Genomic DNA, 26225 nt, shown 5'->3' with positions numbered 1-26225 from the left:
TATGCATTTTCTTAGTTAATTCAAATATGATAAAAAATACAAGTGGCTTTCTGCACTATAGACCTTATTCAATGTAATTACATAATTGTATAAGCTGTGCTAATTGCTAGAAAGACTTATCACATAGTGTTGAAAGTACTCTGTCTGTTAGACTATTTGGGTTGGAATCCCACGACCTGTGCTTGCTGTGTGACCTTGAACAACTCAACCTGAGTCTTAGCCACCTTATCTGTAAAATGGATATAAAAATAGTAATTACCTCAAGACTTATTATGAGGATTAAATGAGTCAAGATATGGCCCTGGCTAGTGTGGCTCTGTTGGTTGGAGCATCCTCCCATAAACCAAAGGGTTGCAGGTCAGGGCACATTCCTATGTTGTGGGTTCGGTACCTACTCAAGGCACATACAAGAGGCAACTGATCAATGTTTCTCTCTCACACTGATGTTTCTCTCCCTCTCTCTTTCCCTCCCTTCCCCTCTCTCTAAAACCAGATGAGGATAAAAAACAAATATGTAAAATAAGTGAGTCAATACGTGTAAAGCACTAAGAACAGTACTGCTGCATAGTAAGTACTCTTACTATATACCGATACTGATACGCTAAATTCTACTAAATTCTGTAAAAAATTTCTATACCTGTGCCTGCCTATATAACACATTTAAGGGTAAATTTAAAAAATTATCAATAATTACTTGGTTTCGATATGGTGGACACTGACACCCTGAACAAGCATACCAAATTTGATGAAATTTATCCATTTCCTCTAAATTGTTGTGGGATAAATATACGAATAGAGTGAGACATTAAATGTCAAATGTTGAATTAAAATTTTATTCACATCAACAAAAAAGGTTAAAGTCAAGAAAAAGGAAGGTGCGTGTTCAGGAAATAGAGAATCCCTCTAAGGAACGAGGCATAGGACATTCCCAGGACGGCAGTGAGAGGGACCCCAGGACCCCAGGGCACCAGTTGAATATACTGCCTCTCAAACTCTATCGTGCACAGGAATCGCTGGGGATCTTGTTACAATGTAGATTCTGATTCAGTAAATCTGGGTAGAGCTTAAGATTCGGAATTTTTAACAGGATCTCCACAGGACGCTGGTGCCGATACTGTGCTTCACTACACTTTGCACAGCAGGTGTACAGAACAAACAGTCCAAATTGTAACAAGGCTGTACAGGGAAAGAATGAGATAAATGGATTCACTTCTGGGAGATAACTGAGGATGAATTAGTGTGAAATAAAGGGAAAGATCAGTCTTTTAAATAAATACAAATCAAGCAAACACACGGACTGGGGGTGAAGGCAGTGTCATACATCCAGGTGCTTCCTTGCTCCTAGTAAACACCTGAGGAGGAAGGCCCGACCGCCTGAGCGGAAACCAACCTGTGGCTCTGGGGTCTCTAGAGCAGCCCCTGGAAGGCTCTGGATGGCCGCGTTAGCCCGCGCCAGAATGCAGACCCCGCCAGGGGAAGAAGCACCGCCCTTTCGCCAGCTGGGTGGTGAGCGGAGCCAGGCTCCGGGACTTAGTGGGCGGGGTATGGGCGGGGCTTTCTCCCTAAATTGGCGGTCCAGTGGCGGCGCAGGAATTCTCATTGAACCCGGAAGCAGTCGGCGGCGCTCGGAAGTTTCGGCGGGACGCGGGAATCGGCTGGCACTGCGGCTCCAGGATGGTCGGCGGCGGCGGGAAGCGCAGGCCCGTCGGGGAGGGCCAGCAGGTATTGCTGCGAGGCTGTGCGACCTCCGCGGGCGCTCGCGGGGATGGCCAGGGCGCCAGTGGGCAGCCCTCGCATCGATCCAGTAATCCTTGATTGGCCGCTGTGTGCCTTGGCCCGGGGGCTGCTCCGCGGACCCTGCTTAGGGCCGCTGTTGCCCCGAGTTCTGCTGGGCTGCGGCCCGAAAAGGAGCGCCTTCGCATCGTCTGCCCTGCTGCTGGCGCGGCTCCTAGGGCAGCGGGGTGAGACGCCCGCCGGCTAGCCCAAGTGCTTGGAAACCGAGTACAAGCCAGGCCCTGTGCACGTTCTGCGGCTTCAGGGTGAATCCCGGCGCTCCTGCCTCACGTAGAGCCCCCGGCCCAGGGAGATGGGGCACTGGCGAACATCCCTGTTACAGGAACTTTTTTGCTTGTCATTGTAACAAAAATGTGTAGAAAGTGCTGTGGAAACCTTGAAGGAGGCTTTAACAAGTCCCTGGGGGGTGTTAAGGAAGTCTTTTAGGGCAACTCAAGTTTGAAAGGGTTCTTGAAGGCAGAGAAGAGAAATAACGGGTAGGACTAAGTGCGGAGGCTATTTGCGCACAGCGTCGAGGTCTGCGAGGCTGGAGCCTGGGAGTCTCGAAAGTAAGGGGGACCTGATCGTAGAGGCGTTAATGAGGGAAGGGGGCATGAGGTACTGTATGCGCCCTTTCTCATACATTTAAATGATTTCGGAAGTTCTGTAACCACTGCAGTAGCACCAATAAGGAGAGTCAGGCAGCAAAGAACTGTCATGGTGCTAAGTACAGTTTAGAAAAATCGTTCTGCCTATCGGATAACTGAGTCGGGGAGTCAGTGTCAGAGGAGGGCCTGACGAACTGGGGGAGGGCCATAGTCTTGGCATTCATTGTCAGGCCGCGCTTTCTAGAAACACAGGGGTAACGGATAAGTGCAGCCACTGAAGGGGACAGCTGTCCGAAGTTCTAGTTATTGGGGATTTGAAGATGCTGAACAGGTGTGTGAGGTAAGGCAGAGGTGAGAAAAGTTATTTCCCTTTGGGGGCAGTGAACCGCTTAGAGAAAGTGTTAGAAACAAAATATCAAAAATAAAGATCAGTCTATAAGAGACTATAGCTAATCCTAGTAGCCACATCTGTTATATGCTAGGACACTTTTATAAATAACTCCTTATAACAACTGTATGATATAGGCAAGAGTACGACATATGCCTTTTTCGTAGATGAGAAAACAAGGCACAGAGAGGTTAAGTTACTTGTCCAAGATGACAGAGCTGGAAATCAGAAGTCAGGAGTCTTCCCAGGTAGCCTCACCATTATGCAAAACTGCCTTTTAGCAAGGCAGATCGAGGCTGGTCTTCCTAACATCTTGAAGTCTGAGCCAGTCTTCGCAAGTTTAACCAAAGATGGGTATTAAAACGGAAGGGAGGCTGGGTCAGAACTTGGTATGTTCCAACAGATCTGTATTTGTAGTTGGAGAAGCAGCATGGAGTGGTTGAATCTCTGCTGAGGAGCCAGCCCACCTGGGTTTAAATAAATTCCTGTTTTTTCACTTTATACTTAGGACCCTAGGGGAATTACTTCAGTTTCCGTATCTGTAAAATGTGGACAATATCATCTAGCTCATAAGGTAGTTGTGAAAATTAAATAAGTTATTACATAGGAAGTCCTTAGAACAGTGGCCTGGCACATAGTGAATGCAAAATAAGTACTTTTTAAATTATGTACTGTTTTTACTATTATTATCTTTATTACTGTTGTTTGCTATTATCAGTATCCATTTTCGGGTCCATGTTTCAACAGCTTTTGGTTAAATTTAATTTTTTATGATCTCAAGACATTATAATCCTTGGCATAATAAACTTACTATTGGCCAATACCTGATCCTCTTTTACCTTGTTTATTAGTAATATAACAAACACCTATAAACCCACTGCCCAAGACGAGAACCGAAACACTGACAATAACTCTACACGTACTTGTGTTCCTCACCTATCCTCTGCCTAACTTCCTATCACCTTCAACCTTTGTAGCTACCGTCCTGAATTTGGTTTTGGTTTTCCCTTTTTATAGCTTGATCACCTATGAGTATGTGCCTAGACAATATTTGTTGTTTTTGAACTTTGTAAAAAGGCTATGATGCTGCATATAATCTTCAAGAACTTTTTCCTTCATTCAACATTCACTTACGAAGACTGATTCCTATTGCGTACACCTATGTTTCCTGTTCCCTAAGTGTAATATTACATCGTTTGAAAGTCCTGTAACTATCCATCCTCCTGTCAATAGGCATTTTCATTTATTCTCTTTTCTGCTGTTAGAAACAGTGCCATGGAGAACATTCTCGTGTATGTTATCTTTGTAGACTTTAAATGCTACCTCAAGTAACATCAGTAAATTTGAGTCTACTGGGAAAATGGAAAAATGTAAATATGAGAAACATTTAGGTTAGAATTTTTCAACCTTGGCACTATGGACATTTTGAGTCGGATAAGTGTTTGTTAAGGGGGCCTATCCTGTGCATTGTAGGATATTTAGCAGCAAACCTGGCCTCTATCACACTAAATGCCAGTAGTATCCCCCAGCCCCCAAATTTGTGTAGAATTGCTCCTGGTTGAGAAGCACTGATGTAGGTGGAAAGGAAGAATAAGAAGAAAAGAATTTAATCCAAAAGAAACGTTCTAGAAAGAAAAACAGATTTATGCCTATAAAATTAAAGTAACGTTCAACTAAGCACTTTATCATTATAGAAATTTGTCAAATACCTAATATGCATTATAAAACCTGGTACACATCTATAATGGACCGGTACTGCAGAGATGTTTGAGATAAGTTTTATAACCTAGTCCTGACATTAAAGGGCCTTTTATGAAATAATTATTTAACTGGTAAATTCCCTGTATCCAGTTATTTCTGGTAATTTGCACTTGATGTGATGACTGAATCTAAACAAACGGCATGATGACATCCTATTTACCAAAAGAAGACAAAGCCTGCCTTTTTTTATTTATTCTTTCCCACCTTTTACCTTTTCTCTCTCGTTTTTTTTGTTTATTTTCTGTGTTTCCATTATTTTAGAGAAATACATTGAAGACTTGCTGTGTAGGTCTCTCTGCCACTACGTATTATATACTGGTCTCTCTCTTTTTTTTTAATTTGCCCAAAAGAATCCCCAGATTTTACTCAGAAATACCATTTATAGAGTTTTAAAGAAAACACATGTATGTCATAGAATTGGGTGAGCAAAGATGAGCAGTGTTGTTATTTAAGGAAAGTTACTGAAATTCCTTTTTGGAGAGAAAACATTTTGTGTGTCAACTTTCAGTGTGAAAAAACAGTTGATGTGAAGAAGAGTAAATCCTGTGAAGCAGATGTCTCCAGTGACCTTCGAAAAGAAGTAGAAAATCATTATAAGCTTTCTCTGCCTGAAGATTTCTATCACTTCTGGAAGTTCTGTGAAGAACTTGATCCTGAAAAGCCAGCTGGTGAGTTGTTCAGCATCATTCTGCTTCTACCATGAAAAGACTGGGAAACTGAATCAAAGGTCTAAGCAGTTCATAGAAAAGGAACCTTTCAAACATGTTTTCTAATAAGAGAAATACAAAGTTATGCTATAATGATATGTCATTATCATCTATTATCCTGGCAGAGGTATACTATCCTGGCAGAGGTAAATAATTTCACAACATACTTTGATGAGAGTTTGAAGGAAAACAGGTATTTTGATATGTTGCAGGAGTTTTAGTATGACTTAGCAGTTCTACTTCTTAGAACTTGTTTATGGATTAGGTGAACCAAAATTTATGTTCAATGATATTTATTGAAACAAAAAAATGAGAAATGGCTTACATGCTCATCAATAATGCATCTATTCAATGAGTATTCAATAGAACTATCTATTCAGTAGTTTTAAAGGAATGAGTCAGATTTTTTGGCAATGATAAAGTGTCATGCCTGAAAGATTTTAAGTAAATAAGAGTGTATAGAGTGTACTGTATCAGTATTAAAAAAAATATCAAGAATACACACACACATCCCAATATACTTTCTGTGTGCTTATACTGTCTCTGAAAGGATACACACACACACACACACACACACACACACAAATAGTTGTGATGGAGTTACTTTTCACTGTTAACGTTTTATACTATTTAAATTTTTAACATGAGGTAGGGAGAGAGAAACACTCATACTATTGATGAAAATATTGGTAGGTAACTGAATTTTGGCAGTATATCAAAATACATAAACTGCAGCAACTTTTCTAAAAATATTCATGGCTGTGCACAAACATTAGCAAAGGTGTTCACTGAAGCATTGTTTAGTGAAAAAACAGTAAATGTCAATAGTACAATAGGTATCTATAATGGAATACTTACAGGTATTAAAAATTATGAAAAAATTTAATAGCATGGAAAATATTCAGAAAACATAAGTGAGAACAGGGTGGAATACAAAAAAAACAACAACATAAAAACAGCATGATCTTCCTTTAAAATACCTATACGTTTACGTTTAGGGTGGTGGTGTTACTGTATGTCAGACTGTGAACCTTGTTATCACTGGCTAGTGAGGTTTTAGGTTTTATATAACTTTAAAAATCTGTGGGTGCTACCTTAACTTCCGGGTAAGCTGAGCCGTTTTCCCTGCCCGAAGTGCTTTTATTCACATTGCTTCCTCTATCAAGAATTTCTTCCTCTCTCCCTCCCCAACTCCTACGTACTCAGATCCTGCCTGGAGTGCTTACCTTCCCCTTAGAGAAAGGGTGAGGACGCATCTGATGCTGTAAAAACGTACGCTTGAACAGACTTCGTGACTCTGGTTTTGTTTAACACTCTCCTTCTGTGATCTGGGAGTGGAGAAAAGGAATCATCCAGGATGAGGGTTGGCCAAATAGTGTGAAAGAGGCAACGGAATCCCACAGTGATAATGAGCTGAAGTGGGGAAGAAATATTTTCATTACATACGTTTTTTAACTTCGTAAGTTATTTGCCTTCCCTAGTGCACACTCATTTGTTACCTATCTTGCCGCTCCCTTATCCGGCTGTGCTACAGTTCCTTTAGGCTCACAACAGCACAGTAATGTGACATGCTAAGTGTTCGCAGCTCTGGTATGTCCATAGGAATACAAAACAGTCTTACTTTGGCCAAAATAACAAACAGCAGGGAATGTTTGAAATGTATCTAGTGGTAAATTTAAGAGGAAATCCTAAATGTAACCACCACATTTTTATTGCTCTGATCTCTCTTCCGTTGCATGTTTGTAACATCTTCACTTGTAACTATTTTTTATTTTACTTTAGAAAGTTTTTAAAGACAATTGCTTAGAAATAGTTTACTAATGAAAGGCATTATGTCCAGTCTCTCTTAAGGAAGTTATTGTCTAAATAAACTTATTTAATTTATAGATTCACTTTCCGCAAGCCTTGGACTTCGTTTGGTGGGTCCGTATGATATCCTTGCCGGAAAACATAAAATGAAAAAAAGACCAGGAAGCCTGAATTTTAACCTTCACTGGAGATTTTACTATGATCCTCCTGAGTTCCAGACAATTATTATTGGAGATAATAAAAGTCAGTTCCACATGGGGTACTTCAGGTAAAGGGTCTTTTCCTCTGAAATACACTTACTGTCCTTCTGACAAGCATAAATAAACATTCACTGGTCTCACTCAAGGTGGAGGACATATTTTCCCCTTATTGGTGGATACATGGACCGTCTTAGTCATCTGTGGTCCAGGTGCCAGAGAGGCAACCTGTAGTTAAGAATGTGCTCTGGAGTCGGATAGATTGGTCCTACTGTTTATTCTCTGGGTGACCCTGCGCCAGTCATTAGTGACTGAATTTCTGTGACTCAATTCCCTCTCTTGAAAAATGAGGATAATGTACATACCTAAAAGAATGTTAAGGGGATTAAATGACGTGTGCAAGGTGCTTAGAATGTTAAAGAAGTAGAAATAAGTTGAGGGGAAAACTACTTTGTGCACTGGTACCAGTAGAGATGTCTGTCATTTAAAGGAAAGATTAACTGTAAGATAATACGGCAGAGGAAACAGAAGAAGTATGCTCAGGGAGAAGTGTTGTGATACAGTACAGTGTACCCAGTGCTGGGGGTTGGGGTAACATGGATTCTTCTTCTGGCTTTGCCATTAACTTACCAGGACCTCGACCAAGTACTTCATCTCTCTGTATTGGTTCCTTCAATTGTAAAATAATAAAAGAATTTGGTTATATGTATATAAGCCAGATCCTTTCACTTCTAATGTTTTATAATCTTCTCTGTCCTGTTTCTTTTGTTTTTCCTCCTTTTTCTTTTTTTCACAGACTGTAAAACTGGCATTGAGATGAGGATGTATAATTTTCCCTTCTTCTTTTGATAGGCCTTCTAACTAGGTCCTAAGAATGTTAATGGTAGGGTATATAAATAAGATTTGTTGCAGCTATTCCTAAGAAATTTAGACCTTAAACCTGGCAAATTCCAATTTTAAAAAATGCAGATATAAATTGTTGTCTATAGACCTAAAATACTACTTGCCTAATATAAATCATGGGCAGCTAAATTATTAATACCTTTTGCTTAAACAGGGATTCTCCTGATGAACTTCCTGTATATGTTGGTACAAATGAAGCAAAGAAAAACTGTGTAATTGTTCAAAATGGAGATAATGTGTTTGCTGCAGTCAGGTAAGGAAATATTTTATTTCAATCCCATCCTAATTATAATATTTGTTTATAATTTTTGTGCTACATGGGGAATTGAGGAAACTAAAAACTTGAGATTTCTACAGATAATTTCTGACTTTTGCAGGTATTCTTATCCACATTCTATTCTACTTTTCACCAAAAAAATGTACCCTTATAATTAATTGCTTTACTTAATGAAAACTTAATGAAACTGTTACTTTATCCTTTTTTTTTTTTCTGTTACTTTATCTTGACCTCAGTAGTTTGATGACAAAATCAAAAAAATTTTTTAGTAAAAGATGGTATTTTAAACACCATCATTATGAATTCATTGTAAGAACGCACTGTATATAGTTCAAATGGCAGGATTTAATATGGTAAAGCAGGTGCTCATAAACTCTGTGGAAGGGCTGATGGAGTAGCCTTAACCTCCAGGAGTGACAGTTGTGGCAGAACTGGCTGGCTCACAGATGGAGTTTATGTCTCTGCCAGCATCAGGAAACTGGGAAATCAGCAACTGCTGCCAACTGCAAGACAGTGTGGCTTTGGGACCACATTGTCTGTTACACAACCAGTAAAATGGATGCCCTGCCCTCTGCCTCTCATCCTCAGGAAGCTAAGACCACGTCCTGAGATCTCTGCTGCAGATGCTCCAGAGCAGTCAGATGCCTCTACAACTGTGCTCACAGGGGACACGGCAGAAGCACAGCTGCCACCTGGTATCGCTTCTGCCATTTGCATTTGAAAGTTGCATCTGCTTGAGAGAAGCTAGGTCCCATGTGGAGTCTGAGCTGAAGAATAATATGGGAAATGCAGCAAGGTCTCTAGTGTCTCTAGTGGAAGGGGCTAGGAATGGAGTGAAGTAAGCCAGTTCACGCTGACATCACCGGAAGCCGTTGGTCAGTGGCTGTGCAGTTTACACTGGAAGAAAATGAAGAAAGCCATCTTTATCATTTTCTTAAAGGTTTTATTTATTTATGTATTTATTTTTAGAGAGATGGGAAGGGAGGGAGAAAGAGGGAGAGAGATGTCAATGTGTGAGAGATACATTGACCAGTTGCCTCTCACACACCCCCAACTGGGGACCTGGCCTGCATCCCAGGCATGTGCCCGGACTGGGAATCGAACCAGCGACGCTTGGTTCGCAGGCCGACGCTCAATCCACTGAGCCACACCAGCCAGGGCCATCATTTCAAATACAATAAGTAGATCTTGTTTTGTGGTACCTCTTTTTATTACCTTTTTAAAAGACTTTTATGCCCTGGGTTTAATAATGCAGATTTACGATAAACAATTCAAATGAAGTTAACCTAGTACACCCACTAGACTGGTATGTAAATGTCGTACATACCCCTGTATTTATTTATATATTTATTTATTTATTATTATTTTAAAATATATTTTATTTATTTATATTTAGAGACAGGGAAAGGGAGGGAGGAAGAGGGAGAGAAAGATCAATGTGGGGTTGCTTCTTGCACTCTCCCAACTGGGGACCTGGCCCATCACCCAGGCATGTGCCCTGATGGAATCAAACCAGCAACCCTTTGGTCTGCAGGCCGGCACTCAATCCACTGAGCCATACCAGCCAGGGCAGTACCCCTGTATTTAAAGGGCAACTCATTGTAGGTCTCCAGAAAAGATACTTTGTCTTTTGATGCCTTTGAGTTTTATAAAATGTTTCTTGTCTCTTATAAAGTTTTTATAGTACCTTTTCTTATACTAACTGTTATAATTTATATATAATTTGTAGCTCTTTTAAGTCCTTCAGATTTATCGTTCAGTTGAATTTGGTGCCATCTTTGTTAGAAACTATAGTTGTTTACTTGCCTGTGGTCGAGGGCAGAGGATTTCTCGTATGTAGTACCTGCCCCTTAACAGATGCTTCATAAATAATGTATTCATTCTACAGAAACTTTGACCTGCAAGAACAGCAAATTTTTCATTAGTCTTACTAAAAAAATTTTTAGTAAGAAAGTTATAGTGGTTATCTAAAATAATCCAAGACTATTTGGGTATTTTTTTAGCTTTTTGGAGAACACAGAAAAGAGAAAGAAAAAAATTGGTGATAAATTTATAATTTAGGTGAAGACCATCAAGTAAGTATTTGAGTACCTATTTCACTCAGATGTTTTCCAGCTCCAGTAATTTATCTCAAACATAGAGGTAAAAAGATTATAATACTTTTTAAGTATTAAACAACTGTTTTTAGTTTTTAAAACCTTTTCTTAAAAAGCTACTCAGAACACTTAATCCACTTTATTTCTATATCAGTCTGAGTAAGATCTTTTTAAGGCAGACCATTTGTTGTAAACAAATTATTTTTATGCCCAAAGAAACTAGTTCATTCTGTGCAAGACTGAATTGTAGGCAAAGAAATACAAATTCAGCCAGCAAATATTAGTACAGAGTAAGGAATGATCATATTTTTTAATGCACATAGAAAAAAAATTATATATACTTAAAGTTTTCGTTTATCTTCGGACAACTGAAATAGGAGTGAATTTTTCCCCGTTCTGTCCATTTTTTTTTCCCTTTTTACTCAAATAACTTTAGCAATACTTTTGACCTCAGAGACCTTCTAAAATGATCTCAGGCATCCACAAGGGTCCACAGTCCATTCTTTGGCGACTGCTATGTAGTTAATGGTTTCAAATGTGACTTCATATCAGAACCTCTGGGGTTACTGGTTAAAAGTACTGGACCTTGAGCTCTGCAGGTCCTAGTCTGAGATTCCACTTTAGTACATCTAGAACAGGACTCAGGAATATATTTTAAAATACATTCCAGTTATGTCTAAATTTAACACAAAATTATACTTCTCTAATTTTGATTCTTAAGTTTTTAAAATGTACTTACCATACATTTAATGAACTCTTATTTTGTGCAGAACCCAAACAGTATTTAAGCAGATTTGGTACTTATTAAAAGAATAAATGTGTTTTATTTTGTCCAGTATATCAGATCTTGCGTGATCTTGTTAAATAATCTTTGTCTTGCCTGCTGCCCCTCCTTAACTTTGCCATCCTACCTCACTGTACTGGATAATGTGGATTTATTGCCATGGCAATGGTTTTTCAAACACTAGCTCAAGGTAAAGTACTATTAATAGTAACCCAGAAGGTTCTGATGTACAGTCAGATTTGAAACCATTAACTAAATAGCAGTTATCAAAAAGCCATGTGTGGCCCCTTAGTGAGATCCCTGGCACCTTTCTAGGCAGCTTGTGAGGTCAGAACTATTCGGGATGTCATTTTTGCATCAGTGGCCGGATGTAACGAATGGCAGATAATAAATGTTGGTATCTTGACAGGAATCAGTGCATTGGCATCATATTAGCAGTCATCACACTATTGGTGACAGTTATATAATGCAAGTGTCATTTAAAAATGTCAGTCATGAAGCAGTACATATTAGAACTCCCATCACTGAGTACACATCTTTTAACATTCCGTGTGATGAAATGGGACATCGCAGGAAGAAAGCGCTTCTGCATACTTAAGGGAAAAACTCCTGGTGATAGAGCCGTGAGCTGACAAACTGGTTATTCAGACACGGGTATTCGACAGACATTTTCTCACATGAACTGAAGAAAACAAGTGATTATTCGTTGCCAGTGATTAAAATTCAAGGTTTCAAAAATAAAAATTAGAATTGGGGAAACTTATAGCCACCGTTGTGAGCTTGACAGCGCCTCACTACCTAAAGACTTGTCTAATGTGACTAGTGGTAATAGTAATGAATGCGAGTCTTTCATATTGTGATATATTGGAGTGAATGTAACATAATGAAAAGTTTCAGTTTTTGGAAGATGTGCATAATCTAGCAAACTTGTATTTTCTAAATAGTCATTGCAGGATTCATTCACAGTTCAAGGTATCCCAATGGATTTTAATGCAACAGAGTACAAAATGTTCAAGGTTATTATTTCAGTTTGTACTTGGCAATTGTAAGCATCAGAAAGCAAAGTATTAGATAGTAAGTTGAAGCTGAGAGACAAAAGCTTCATACATTGGTACCAAGGTAGTCATAACAATGTGAAAAGTGTGAAAGACAGCAGTTAAGTGCCTTAAATAGCAATGGAAGTCTTCATGGAGACATTTTGTCTAGGCCTTGAATGCCTAAGAACTTACTAGAAAAATGGGAAGGTGGGTGTTCTAGGCAATGTAGCAATCACTATATGAATGAAAGTGTGAAAACAAGAGGCACATAGCATTTGAAGGCCTAAATGCCATGCCAGAGAGGTGGAGGACTGTGAAGATTGACTCACTTAGACCTGACGTCTTTAGTTTGCTTTGTGTGACTAATATATTCTATTGATATACATACAGCTGGTTATGACTGAAGGTAATAGCGGAAGCATGTGTGCTGTCATCAGAAGACAGTGATTAGGTGGCTTTGTTTTCTGTGGCACTTTAATCTGTCCTTACTAGCTCTGCGAACCTGGGTGAGTGATTATTCTGTGCCTCAGTTTCCTGACATGCAAAATGGGGATGATAGTAATACCCACTATAAGTATTCTAAGCTTTTTACCATGCCCAGTCCATAGCGAACTGTCAAATGTTAGTAGTGAATAGAAGTGACTTTCCTCCTGGGAGTCTGGTAGTGGCTACAGAGGAAGTAGTTGACTTGTGTTTCCAACTGAGCGTTGCTTCCAGCTCTTTTACTCTTGTCCTCCTGTTGCTGAAAGTCTTAACCTGCTTATGATAAAACAGAATTATTTCCCTAATGGGCAGTAACATTATTCTCTTCACATACCTTTAAAAACTGCTTTGTATTGTGCTTCTGTATAAGCTTATAAAGTAGCCTTGCTTTCCTTTTATGTTTTCCAGATTTCGCTTAAAACAAATTTGAGCGCTGGCTGGTGGCTCAGAATCATCCCTATATGCAAGGTTGTGGGTTCAATCCCCGGTCAGGGCACATACAACAATTAACCAATGGATGCATAAATAAGTGGAACAGCAAATCAATGTTTCTCTTTCCCTTCCTCTCTGTTTCTAAAATCAATAAATAAAAAATTAAATAATTTGAAGGTAACATTTTTAAAACTCTAATTGTCAGTATTATAACAGCGTCCCATGCTCTTTAAACGTGAAAAATCCTTTTTGGTGTTTACATACTGCTGCTTTCTGTTTTGCCAGGCTTCTCCAGAGCAGTCTGTCATATCTTAATATCAAGTGATGCCACTTAGAACTTGGCTCCATCTCAGCTTTGTAAATAGCCCTTATACCTTTATTGTAGACAGAGATAATATAAATTTGAATCATGTTTGTCAGTTTTGTGGCTGAAAGCTTTTTATTGATACTGCTTTTCCCTTGTTTGAAGAAATCTATTAGGGATTATGAGAGAGCTATTGGTAATTATTCTGCAGTCTTTTTCTTGTATGGAATTTGATGCTTTTTAACTTAGCTCCCTTCACTTCCCAAGGTCTGTGTACATAGTACTGTGGCCTATAGTGTAACGAGGGCTTTTACTTCTTTTTCAGATTATTTTTGATGAAAAAACTTAAAGAAGTAACAGATAAAAAGAAAACTAGTCTCTTGAAAAGCATAGATGAAAAACTCACAGAAGCAGCCAGAGACCTGGGGTACTCACTGGAACAGAGAACCAAGAAGATGAAACAGAGAGATAAGAAAGTATGATTTCAATCTGTTAGTCACTGGCTATTTTGCTACTTTAATAGGTTTCTTTCTCTCTTAACTCTTTGCCATCTGCACCTTATAACCTTCTCTCTTCATCTGCCCCATCCTAAGGAGAGCTGGACGCCACCCTCAGGGCCTCCGTCAGGGGCTGTGCAACACCCGAGTCGCCAGGACAGCCCTGGAGCAGCGCTTGGGTGGCTGAGTCGGTGACGTGTCACTACCGTGATTGCATGGCCCCTGCCAGTGTCTCCCACTTTCTTCATTTTGTTTTACCAGTTACTCATTTCGTAGAATTGGGTGAAAGCAGCTTTCACATGATGTTTATCTGATTTTTTTTTAATGAGTAGAGTCTAATAGCCAATTATTTCGTGCAAGGTGTCTTTTGGAGGTAGCTTTGTAAAGGTATGCCTCAGAGCGCTTTACTTAGGGACAGGGTGTATAGAGATTTGTTCATTTCCTCCAGTACATGGGTGTAAGCGGTCCTCTCCTTTTTCCTTATTGGTCCCAGCAATGTTTCCTTGGCATCTCTCCCAGTGCCTGCAGTGTGAGTGGAGTGTTTTGTGAACAGCAAATACTTTGGCAAAGTTTTGTATCCTTTTGTTTTATCACTGACAAATTTCAGAGTAAGTTAGTAGGCAAGGTAGAATTCTGCTTTGGGGTAAATGAGAATTCTATAGGACTTTGTTTTTAGAACTTCGGGGAAGGATGTTTGTCACTGGAATGAGACACCCAGTCTCCTTCAGCCTCTCTCCATTGTCTGCTGTGGCTGGTTCATTTGAATGTTCTGGGCCAAATGAAGTACTAGTTATGCCTGGATAAACGAGTAGTGGTAACTGAGTACTTTAGTGTACTTAGTTATTGAAATCCTACTTCAGTTCCTTCTCTGATCTTGACTCAACTGCAGGGTGATGTTCTGGTAAAAATTAGCCACTAGAATGTACATTTGAATGAACCTCATTGCAATTGGGCATTTAACAATTTTTTTTACGATTTTATGTTTCCATTTTACCTTTCTAATTTCTGAAGGGTGCCTCTCCCAGCATATAAGGAGAAAGAGGGGTAGCATTTCATCTTGTAATTATGTATTTCTAATTCTTGACTGAAGACTGAGCTTGTATGTACCATTAGCAAATTCATCAGAGCCTTGTTTTACTTTTGTACTATCAACTATCATTTATTTCAGATGGGATTTCCTTAATTCTCCCTGTAACTATAAATAAGATATGAGTGGGTTTAAACTTCAAAAGTATGTTTGTCCGGATCCCCTCCCCATGATTTATTTGTTTGTTTTAATTTGTTCTACAAAAACAGCTGGTAAAAACATAAATACAAAGAAAAAAGAACTTAAAAGACAACCATCATTTTATCCTACCAAAGACAACATGTTGTTATGCTTTCAAATCCAGAACTGTTCTTTGTTATTGTCTAATCTTCATTTAATTCATGCTTTTCTAGTCCTGAAAAATTAACTTTCACTAGTATATGTGAGTTAGTGACTTTGTCCTTATGTATGAGAGTAATAATATATCCATTTCAGTACAATAGAGTACTGTATAATACACTAGAATGCAATGTTTTTGTACTGACATACCTTTATAGTATGATACTTTGGAGTGCAAAGTCCTTATGAGTTACCTCATTTGACCTTCACAACAAATCTGCAGGATAGGTAAGAGTGATCATCCTATTTTATAGATAAGTAAATCGAGGCTCACAGAGGCTTTGTTCCCTGTTCAAAATGATAAGTGAGACAATCTTCGATAGTTAGCATTTACCCTATCTTCTTACTAATTGGCTATCTGCCACTTTGCCCTTTTCTTATTCCTAGATTTCATTTTTAAAAGTGAACTTTGATTTAATGATATTGTAAAATGAGGGCATATCATTCTATCCACCTCTGATCCTAATACTGTAGAATATCACCACCCTTGTACAGGGCTTTCCTAAATTTGTAATCTTTTCTTCCTTCCTTCCTTCCTTCCTTTCTTTCTTCTTTCTTTCTTTCTCTTTCTCCCTCTCTCTTTCTTATTTTATTTTATTTTTTTTAGAGAGAAGGGAAGGGAAGGAGAAAGGGAGAGAAACATAGATCGGTTGCCTCTTGCATGCATGCCAAACTGGGTCCAGACCTGCAACCCAGGCATGTGCCCTGACTGGAAATCGAACCAGTGACCTTTTGCTTTGCAGGATGACACTCAATCAACTGAGTCGTGCCAGTCAGGGCTGTAATCCTATTCTTCATAATAAAATTAGGATTCTGATGTTTTGCTAATAACTGATACCTCTTTATACACAATTAGTACAGTTTATCATCTGTGAAACATGAAAATACATATGATGGTTTTTGTTGTCAGTGCTTACATTCAAGTCAGTGTATATATGTTTTCTTTTTATTAGTACCATTTTATGAGTTTTTTATACTTACGACTATGATTATCTCTTCATATTGCTAAATTTAAGATCTACCTCATAATTTTCAGTGGCTGCAGAGTACTGTGCTTATGTTCAAAGTTTAGGTTGCTTAAAATTTTTCAAACAACCTTGCCATAAATATCCTTTTATCCGTTTGCACACTTATATGATTATTTCCTTAGATGAAATTCCTTGAATTAGTTTTGCCAGGTCTAAAGTGGTTTAGGGTGAGCCCTGACCGGTGTGGCTCAGTTGGTTGGGTATTGGCACGCAAAGGGAGAAGTCGCTGGTTCGATCCCTGGTCAGGGCACATGCCTGGGTTACAGGTTCGAACCCTCAGTTGGGGCACGTTCAAGAGGCAGCTGATCATTGTTCCTCACATTCATGTTTCTCTACCTTTTCCCCTCCTTTCCCCTCTCTCTAAAAATAAATAAAATGTTTTTAAAATTATTTTTTAATAAGTGGTTTAAGGTGATGTGTGTGTGCTTTATTTTTCTTTGCTTGTTTTTAATTTTGTAGATTTTTGTTATTTGCAAAACTACCCTGTATGTTATATTCCTACCAGCAATGTAAGAGTGCCTGTTTTTTCCATATCCTACCGGCCCTGGGTGTTATCAGTCCTTTTAGTAATACTTCCTTGTTTTAATTAGCTTTAATTAGTTTTATTTTTACATTTAATCCTAAAATCCAACTGCAATTATATTGGCATAAAGAGTAGGATATGACTATAACGTCATTTGTTTTTTTTCCCAAGTGGTGAGCAACTGTCTGTGAACTTCTTGAATAATCTGTCCCTGCTGGTGGCTTAATAAAAGATAATGGGACGTCATAGTAAAGTAAAATCCAGCCTTGGTAGAAAGTATTATACTTTATTTTGGGAGTTGTATCCTTCTCTGTCAATAATTTTCACTGGACTACACAAAGAAGTATAATATTTGAAGCAGATATTTTTGTTAAGGAAAGACCTAAAAATAATGTCACTAGGTGAATAAAAAGGATATAGACGGGGAGGACTATGATGGTGACTGTGGTTGGTCTGTTTTTGTCTTTGAAGATTACCACTCAATAAAAGCTCACTTAAGGAGGCTATGTTATTTACCTCCATAACGGGCACCACAAAACTAGAAACCTGCTTTTGGGAAGTTTACACATAAGCCTGAATTTTTTAGGTAAAGATAGCAGACCTGACTTTGACAAGGTGGATGAGAGGAATTCTGTTCCACCGTATCTCCCTGCTAACAAAAACTACTCATCTACCTTTAGGCCCAGATACTATGCTTTCTACCTAAAAGATAGTTTGACCTTGGAGGAAACTAATATTCTGGCTTGCCCCCTGTCATAGGGTGCGCTGGCGTCCTTCCCTCACCAAGTACACAGAGACCTGTACTTGACGGGCACAGTTAATAAAAGCCAGTTATTTCACTGTTTTATACTTACTTGAAGTGCTTGACTTTAAGCTAATTTTAAAGAAAAAGAATATTAAACTTTTGTCATAGTGTCTAAATTTACTGAAATAAAATGTCACTAAAGATATTTTGACAGAAGTGGAGGGTTTGTGTGTTTTGTTGGATTTGCATGAGGGTTTTTTTGTTTTGTTGTGCCTATTTACCATGATTAAATTTTATTTTTCTTTAATTTAGGTTGTGACAAAGACCTTTCATGGTGCAGGCTTGGTTGTTCCAGTAGATAAAAATGATGTTGGATACAGAGAGCTCCCTGAAACAGATGGTAATGTATTGCTTATGTAAACATGTGCAAATGTGAATATATATGTTAATTTATGTGGGGGAAGGTTTTCCTTAAATTGGAAAGTAGGTATATACGTAAGCCTTTTGTTGGACAATCACTGGACCTTAGTGATAAAGAGCAAGCTCAGGTTTTAGGGTCAGTTAGACCAGAATTAAAACTGGGTTTGTAGCTGTGTTACCTTAAGCAAATTGTTTGATCTCACTAAATCTTGTCGCTTTTATCTGTAAAATGGTTAATAATGGTGAATACCATTTATAGGGAGGGGTTTTTGGAGTATAAAAAAAAATGCAAGGTTCTTAGCACAGTGGTTATAGTGCTTAAAATACAGCATTTGTAAGAGTTTAGGGAATTTTAACCTATTGCCTAGGTTACATTTTCTGAACTATTTCAAAACCGTTGACATTAATCAACATTTTAATAGTAATTATTGAAATAGCATGTTTTTATAGTTTTTTCATCTGGGTATAGGTTAACTTAGCATTCAGAAACCCAAGATCTGCTTCTTTCATAAGTATGAAAACACTTCGAAAATGGAAGATTCATACTCAAAATATAATAATTGCTATGTTAAGAATACAAAATCACTTCTCAACTCTTTCACTTTCACCTCCCCTTGATTCCATTCTTACTTTGGACATCCTTGTTGGCATTGCCTTATTTATCATCCTGTTCCAGAGAGTGTACAACTTAGAGGGAAGTCAAAATTAGTAGTTCCTCAAGGAAGGACCAGCCAGCCTTCGTGGGTAGTCTTTGGGGTTGGGACCTAGAAATCTGCATTTTAACCACTTCTCTAAAGCAGCTATTCTCACTTCATCGTGCAGAGTCTCCACGCGATAGACTGAGGTGTCTTGTATCACAGTTATTCAGATGTAATGTTTGCCAGCTTCATACCACATGAGAGGAATTCCACGGGGGAAATGAATATGGCCGAGTGTGCAATGCAGTGGCCGCCAGCCATGCGCGGCTGAGAGCTTCAGTGTGGCCAGTGTAACTGAGAAGATGGATTTACAATTTTGACTTTAATTCAGTTTATATTTCATATTAAAATGATTATTCTGGGTAGTTGGATTAAATTGAGTATCTTAAAATTAATTTCATGCTTTTTAACTATGGCCATGAGAACAGGTGTAATTCCATGTGTAGCCTGCATTATATTAGTTGGGCTGGGTCATGTCCCACTGTCCTACATCTTCCTGAGTCCAGAGGTCATTAGTATCTGAGAGGGCACGGAGACTCTACCTTACCGTCCTGACTTCTGCTGATACTCCTCTCTTCTGCCTCTCTGCACTAGTCTGCTTGAAGTTTTCACAAGCCATATTACTATCTTGTTTGGGAAAGGTTGAGAACATTTGTTACAGAAATAGCAGTCTTTAAAACTTCAGGGGTGGTGGGTTTTTAATTGTAGTGCCCTGTTACCCTGCCTACCCTGGTTGTGGTTCTGGGGTTTTATGTCCAAGATCTTTTTTATTTCCCTTTTTTCTAATGTTCTAGACATTAAGTCCTTCAGTGATTAATTGTTTTGAATGAAAAGTGGTAGTGAGACATAAAGGACCTAATACCGTCTTGCTCCTGCCTAGTGGTGTTTGCTAGGAACAGTTGGCAGTTTGTTAATGTGTGTGTTCAGCAAATCACAACTGTGATATTCATATGCTGAAGTTAAAAACCCTATTATACCTTTACCACCCTGATAATCCTTCATACCTTGTATTTACAGTCAGTTATCAGTAGAATGTTGTGCCTCATACATGTAACTTGATAATCACCTATCATCCTTAGGTGTGCTTGTTACACCAGCCCTTGTCTCCCCAGTATAGTAGCTACTTAGAGATGTGTTTTGTTGGTTTGAGTAACTTCCATTCTTCTCGTTATTGGATGATTCCTCAAGTAGGTAGTTTGTCAAAAGGAAGTCGAATTAGATGATGTTCAGTGTACCTGCATTCTCCTGCGCATCCTGAGATCGGACGCTGGTGTCCATCAGGCAGTGAGAAAAGGGTGAAGGCCAAAATGGAAATGTCAAACCACTGTTCTTTTTTTAAATCGTTATTTTGTGTTCTTTTTCCAAATTGCACTTCTGCTGTGGCTGCACTTTCTCCACTTCTGTAAAGGTTTAATTCTTTAATGATTTCTTACCTGTTCTATTGTTGTCTTCCCCTTATTTTTTAAATAAGGTAGGATAGGGCAAATAGAGTAAACCTTATGGTCTATTGGGATTTTATATAATCCTGTTCCTAATAAATACTAGCCCAGGTGTGTGTTACATATGGTCTCTATTGCCATATTGTTTTTTTCCAACCTTTTAAAAGTGGAAAAAATTCTTAGCTTCCTGACATTTGAAAAAGGAAATTGGGTTGGGTTTGGCCATAATTTGCCAATTCCTGGAGTAGCCTATGGAACATCATTAAAAACTTAGTACTAAGTCATGATTGCAACTAGATCCACTGTGATATAGTCACATTTTGCTAATACAAGAAATCATTTTGTTAGGCCATTTTTATGCTTGAATCTTAATAGGAAAATTACAGTGCCATCCAAAGTTATTTATATTAGTTGTATGAAAAGTCCTATGAAGGAGAGAAAAAAAAAAAACCAGCTAATATTTTTACCTTTGGAGATGGTTCTAGATAATTTATAATATCATTGATTTCTTTCAGCTGATCTCAAGAGAATTTGCAAAGCGATTGTTGAGGCACCAACTGATGAGGAGAGACTTAAAGCTTTTGCTCCCATTCAGGAAATGATGACTTTTGTGCAGTTTGCTAATGATGAATGTGACTATGGCATGGGGCTAGAGCTGGGAATGGACCTCTTTTGTTATGGTTCAAACGTGAGTAAATCACCACCAAACCCCGCTCTTGTCCCACACCCCCTCCCACATCCACACACATGCATGCATATCATATCCTCAAGTCCTAGCCTAGGTAGGGTATGTATTTCAAAAGGAACTTTTTAAGTAGATGTTTTAAAAATATTTTCTTTCAAATTCATCTTCTGTCCTGGCAAAGGTGAATAACCAAGATTATTTGCCTTTAGGTTTCCATTAAAGTGTATCTACTCGTTAGACATGTTATTGGGACGTGCGCGCGCCCATTTCCTAGGGCTGTTTCATTTCCTGTTGTGATGGGGGCTGTAGTGGCTCTTGTGTTTGAATTCCTAGATGAAGAATAAATACTATTTTAAAACAGGCCTTAAATTACTTAAAATATGAGATGCCATTTTCCATTATCTTCGCTAATTAAATAGGAAAAACCTGCCCGATAGGTAAGTCAGTGCTTGGCCTGCCAGAAAGTGGGCCAGCTTAATAAGAAACCTGATTTTTGTGAGAAATTAAATAACACAGACTATGTGGAAAGGTTTATTAGCACAGTGCATAGCACATGATGCTAATTAATGTTTATCAACAAACGCATTGACAGTTTTTATTCTAGTACACAATAGCAGTCCGATAAAGTCTTAAGTCACTTGATAAACCTAAGGCAGTGAGTGACTAAAAGGATGGAAGGGTTACATGGTGGGTGGGGGAGAGAGAAGGAATTTGAAAAGTGAGTGCTCTGAAAACTCAGCAGGCCTATTCTTACAGTATCAATTGAAGAAATAATGATTAAAATCTTAACTTGTGGGGATACATTGAAGGCAGAAGCATTTGGGTGTATAGTTTGGAGCAAACAACAAAATGGTTGATAAACTTCACGGAAGGGAATAGAGAAGCTTACATTTTAAACTTGGTTTTCTTCTGAATTTCTCCCAAAATATACCATTAGTCTTTTAGAGCTACAAGATTGCCTCTTGGGCAGAATGTCAGGAATCTGCCTCAAAATTCACTGCCCTGACCAACTGAGAAAGTAGCTGAAATGGTTTGGGGAGTATGCTTTGTTAAACAAGTGCTTTTTCCAAGTACTTTGTTACTAGGGCATCTGCTTTATTCTCTGCTTATTGTTGTTTTTATTTTTCAGTATTTTCATAAAGTTGCTGGCCAGCTTTTACCACTTGCATATAATCTGTTGAAAAGGAATCTCTTTGCAGAAATTATTGAAGATCACCTGGCAAACAGAAGTAAAGAGAACATAGACCAACTTGCAGCATGAGTGAGAGTTGGCTTTTCTTGGTGTATATTTTAAAGCATTAATATTAAACTTGTGGTTGTTTGTTTGTTTTTAAGGGATACAGAAAATAAATTGATGGAAACATTTACTACAACTTTACAAATCTCTTCTGGCCTGGTTCTTTTTAATGTGCAAATAAATGGTAGTCAAGTCATCTAAACAGTGAGGCCCTAATCACAGGACGTCACCAGACTATCCTCTCCTTCCAGGGAGTCCTGTTTCGGTATTTAACACGGGCAACTAAGAATTTAGTTCCAGGACTTGAGCTAATAATAGCTGTAGATTCACAGACTGGATTTATGGAGGGTGGGGAAGGCACAAGGGAAAGAAATTCATGATACTGTCCAGCCGTCTCCCATAGGGCCTGCTTACCTGACCCAACCCAGTGAAACTGCATTTTAACAGAATCTCCTGGTGACTCGTGTATTCACTCCTCAAGTAGTGTGGTTATTCCATTTGGAATATTCTTTAAAACAATTCTCCTTTGACTCAGTCTGTATTTACTAATCAATATTGTATAGTATATAGTGTAATATAGTATACAAATCAGTATACCATTAATTTCGATTTTAGTTTTTCACTGCAAATTACTTCATTGGATTTCCAGCACACATCCGTGGATAGCTGTGTTTTTACCAGATTCAGATCCTCATTAAACATGACAAAATGTCCTTCACTTTAAAAACAGAGCAAACAATTCATTGTTTGCAAACAGCAAACTTTGTGGAAAGCTCTTTGCCATTCATCTAGTTTAGTCCCCACATTTTGTAGAAGATTGACTTACCCAAAGAAAGGAAACCCTTCTAGTCAGAATTTTTAATTAAGTAGCATGGCTTCCTCTCCAGTTAGGAGTATATAGCCCCTTCAGTAACAACCTTTCACTCTATATGTGGCTGGAGAAAAAACACAACCATGAAAACTGGTCTCATTTGAACCGCCAGTTAGTTGGTCATGCAGCTGCCCATTAATCCTACTTCACATATTCCCTCAAACAGGCAACACTTCCTCCATCCTCAGTTTATTTCACTAAGAAAATAGCACTCAATATCACTTCCACGGAATCTCACCATGCTACTAACTACCCATCCCTCAGTACTAGGAGTGTTGTTAATGTCCTGATATGTGCCTGAGATGCCACCCCCTTTAGCTACTCAGGGACCTCTCTGAGATGATCAATTTTCCCTCACATTCGCATCAACAACAAAAGCTATAATATCCTGCATCCTAAAACACTTAATTGCATACCCCTTTTCTGAACCACTCGGGAAGAACTGTAATACCTGCCCCTCCAATCTTTGGCAAACCTCCTCCCATTGGACTTTGGCACGATCCCACTCAGTTATCCCCACATTGGCCAATTTTCAGTCCTCATTCACTTGACCTATCAGCAACATCTTACAGTTGATCCTCCTTAAAATGCATTCATCCGGCTTAGGGGACTACCCTTCTCTTAATGACATGACTTCCCACCCTACCTCACTGGGTGCTCCCTCTTCTGCTGGCTCCTCATCTCCAATCTAACTGTACACACATATCAATGCTCAGTCCTTTTCTGTCCACTCAATCCCACGGTGATCTGTCCCAGGACACCACCTACAGTTTTTAGATCTCTCAGGCTAGACTTGTGGGTTTTGTCTGGACTCGAGTCTCCATATACAACTGCTTACTTGACACCCCTATTTGTAAGTCTAAAAACTGTTTAAAACTTAAATGTCTAAAACCAAAATTCCTCTGTACACATCCTCAGATCTATTCTTTGTGACATCTCTCCTACTTCAGTCAGTGGCCATACTATTTATTGTTCTGTACTCAGGCCAAAACCATGGAGACAACCTTCACTCCTCTCTTGCCACACCACACTCAATCCATTAGCAAATCCTGTCTGTTCCACCTTCAACATGTCTGGGATCTAACCACCCCCACCAGCTCCAGTCGGGTTCAAGCCTCTTTCGTAACTTACCTTGATTATTCCAAGAGCCTTCTAATGGTCATGCAGCTTCCACCCCTGCCCCCTCGTAGTCTGTTCCCAGAGAGGTCATGTCACGTTGTGCTTCACTGGCTTCCCATTTTATTCAGAATAAAAGCCAAATTCCCACACCCAACCTCTTTTCATCTTACACTCTTTCCCCCTCCAGCCACATTGACCCACTCAGTGTTCCCTGCGCCAGTCAGGCATATCCTACACCTCAGGATGTCTGCTGCATTTCCTCCTCTTGAGCCTTCGCACAGATAGCTATCATTCCTTCACTTACTTTAGGTTTCGGACCAAATGTTACCTGTTTTCTCTTCATGCAAATAGCGTAATACTTGTTTTTTAAGGAAAAAGCATGGTTTTGAAAGTAAACCCAAATGAAATCTTTATACCTGCAACTTCCACTGACATGGCAGCTCTATACTACCGCTGCTCTGTGTTGAATATATACCCTTCTGTTCAATCCAGCATCTGTTGTTTCGTGGCTCCTTGCTTGCCAGGTGCATAAGTGGCTTTATATTTATCACCCCTCTGAGGCTGCGTGTGCCAGGCATATTGGCCTATGCTGCATAGAGCAGTCAAGTGGGAGGACTGTTACAAGTACGATTAAAGGCCAAACCACAAATTGTCAATAGAGATTTTAATAGATATTCTGAGTAGCTCATCACAGTAATCATTTTTACCGTAATGATATGCAGCTTTACTACACTAGTATAAATGAAAACAGATAAATACAGGTCTAGGCAACATCACAGATTAACAAACTAAGCATTCTTCATGAACCAAACTGAAAATGATGATTAAGAGATGCTGACACCCTTGACCATTCTCATCATACCTTCTCAGAAAGGGTACTCAAATAAGGTGCTCCATTATTGGATCGGTCAGTTAAGTTGCAAATCAGCTAGGCACATATAATTCATGGTCTCCACTATTCACAGTTCAGTTAAAAAGCAGACACACCTCAACATATCAAAAAGAAAAATGGAACAAATTGGAATACCAAAGAAAACTGCTGAATTCATAAAAATATGGCACTTTTCCTGTATTTCAGCTGTAAGACACACCAGGATAGAAATACATCAAAAAGAAAATTACTATCCACCCTAAAATGCCAGTCTCTGAGGCAGGATGGGCAATGAAAGGAGGTTCTCAAATCAAAAAAGAAAACATAAAAAAAGAAATCCATGTGAAGTTGAATGTTAGGAAGCTATCTGCAAAGAAACTAGGTTCTCCTTTGAAGGCTTGTAACTGAGGACAAGCGATGAGGCTCTCAGGAGCCAGTGCCAAGGAGGCCCCTCTGGCGGTGCCTGGGATGCTGCAAATGCACAGCGACAGGCTGGGGATAGGAACACACGGAACTATATTGGTTAAAGCCATTTCACTCCGGATGGTCAAATACGCTCCGAAGGGGCTGCTAAGGAAACCTGAAGTCTGCCAAAGTGGGGATGTGTCTTGGGCAAAATACTAACTGTAGGCAGATAGCAAATCTAAGAATGTTTCACAAAATTGCTAAAATTTTGTTCAACTTTCAATTGTTATTCTAATATGGCTTCATGATCTTACAAATCTTTAAGATCTTACAGATATATTATTATTATTGAAAACTAGGAAGTGAAGAATCACTTCCAAAAAAGCAGCTCATTGCCAGTTGTTTCAGAAAATGTCTGTGCAAAAAATTCACTTTCCAATCACAGAATAGTGAGGCCAGTCCTTCAAGTAAAACTGCCTTTGCCGATAGAGAATTAAGATCATGATTAAGACAGACATTTCCAAAAACAAAAATCCCCAAAATACCCCAGTACCTTTTCAATTCATCCTGCAAAAACGTGCACTCTGGCTTGCCAACACACCACTGAACAGAGCAGTGGTGGAAGTGACGTGCCCAAAGGCTCAAAGCTTATGTTCAGATTACAATTTTAACTGCTACTTTTGCAATTTTATTGTTTGCATT

At 38.9% G+C, this 26225-nt stretch overlaps 1 protein-coding gene across 1 annotated transcript; it reads left to right on the top strand.

The window, feature by feature from the left end:
* The first annotated feature begins 1611 nt into the window (after nucleotides 1–1611).
* Nucleotides 1612–22396, top strand: HPF1 (histone PARylation factor 1). Its single transcript, XM_090288870.1, has 8 exons — nucleotides 1612–1722; nucleotides 5039–5198; nucleotides 7125–7314; nucleotides 8301–8399; nucleotides 13885–14035; nucleotides 18091–18178; nucleotides 20851–21023; nucleotides 22150–22396. Exons 1-8 carry the CDS (start codon nucleotides 1675–1677, stop codon nucleotides 22279–22281), a joined length of 1041 nt encoding a protein of 346 aa, XP_090144996.1. The 5' UTR covers nucleotides 1612–1674; the 3' UTR covers nucleotides 22282–22396.
* Nucleotides 22397–26225: the final 3829 nt, after the last annotated feature.

This window comes from Furipterus horrens, unplaced genomic scaffold (genome assembly GCF_987537825.1).
Source record: "Furipterus horrens unplaced genomic scaffold, mFurHor1.1.pri manual_scaffold_10, whole genome shotgun sequence".
Taxonomy (NCBI): Eukaryota; Metazoa; Chordata; class Mammalia; order Chiroptera; family Furipteridae; genus Furipterus; species Furipterus horrens.
Note: the sequence above shows the minus strand (reverse complement) of the source record. Positions and strands in the feature narration are given on the sequence as shown.

What these genes read in the sequence shown, in the direction of transcription:
- HPF1 (XM_090288870.1), top strand. Translation starts at nt 1,675, where the DNA reads ATGGTCGGCGGCGGCGGGAAGCGCAGGCCCGTCGGGGAGGGCCAGCAG. An exon ending in CCGTCGGGGAGGGCCAGCAG is followed by an intron (nt 1,723 to 5,038) that starts GTATTGCTGCGA and finishes GTCAACTTTCAG; the next exon opens with TGTGAAAAAACAGTTGATGT. An exon ending in TTCCACATGGGGTACTTCAG is followed by an intron (nt 7,315 to 8,300) that starts GTAAAGGGTCTT and finishes TTGCTTAAACAG; the next exon opens with GGATTCTCCTGATGAACTTC.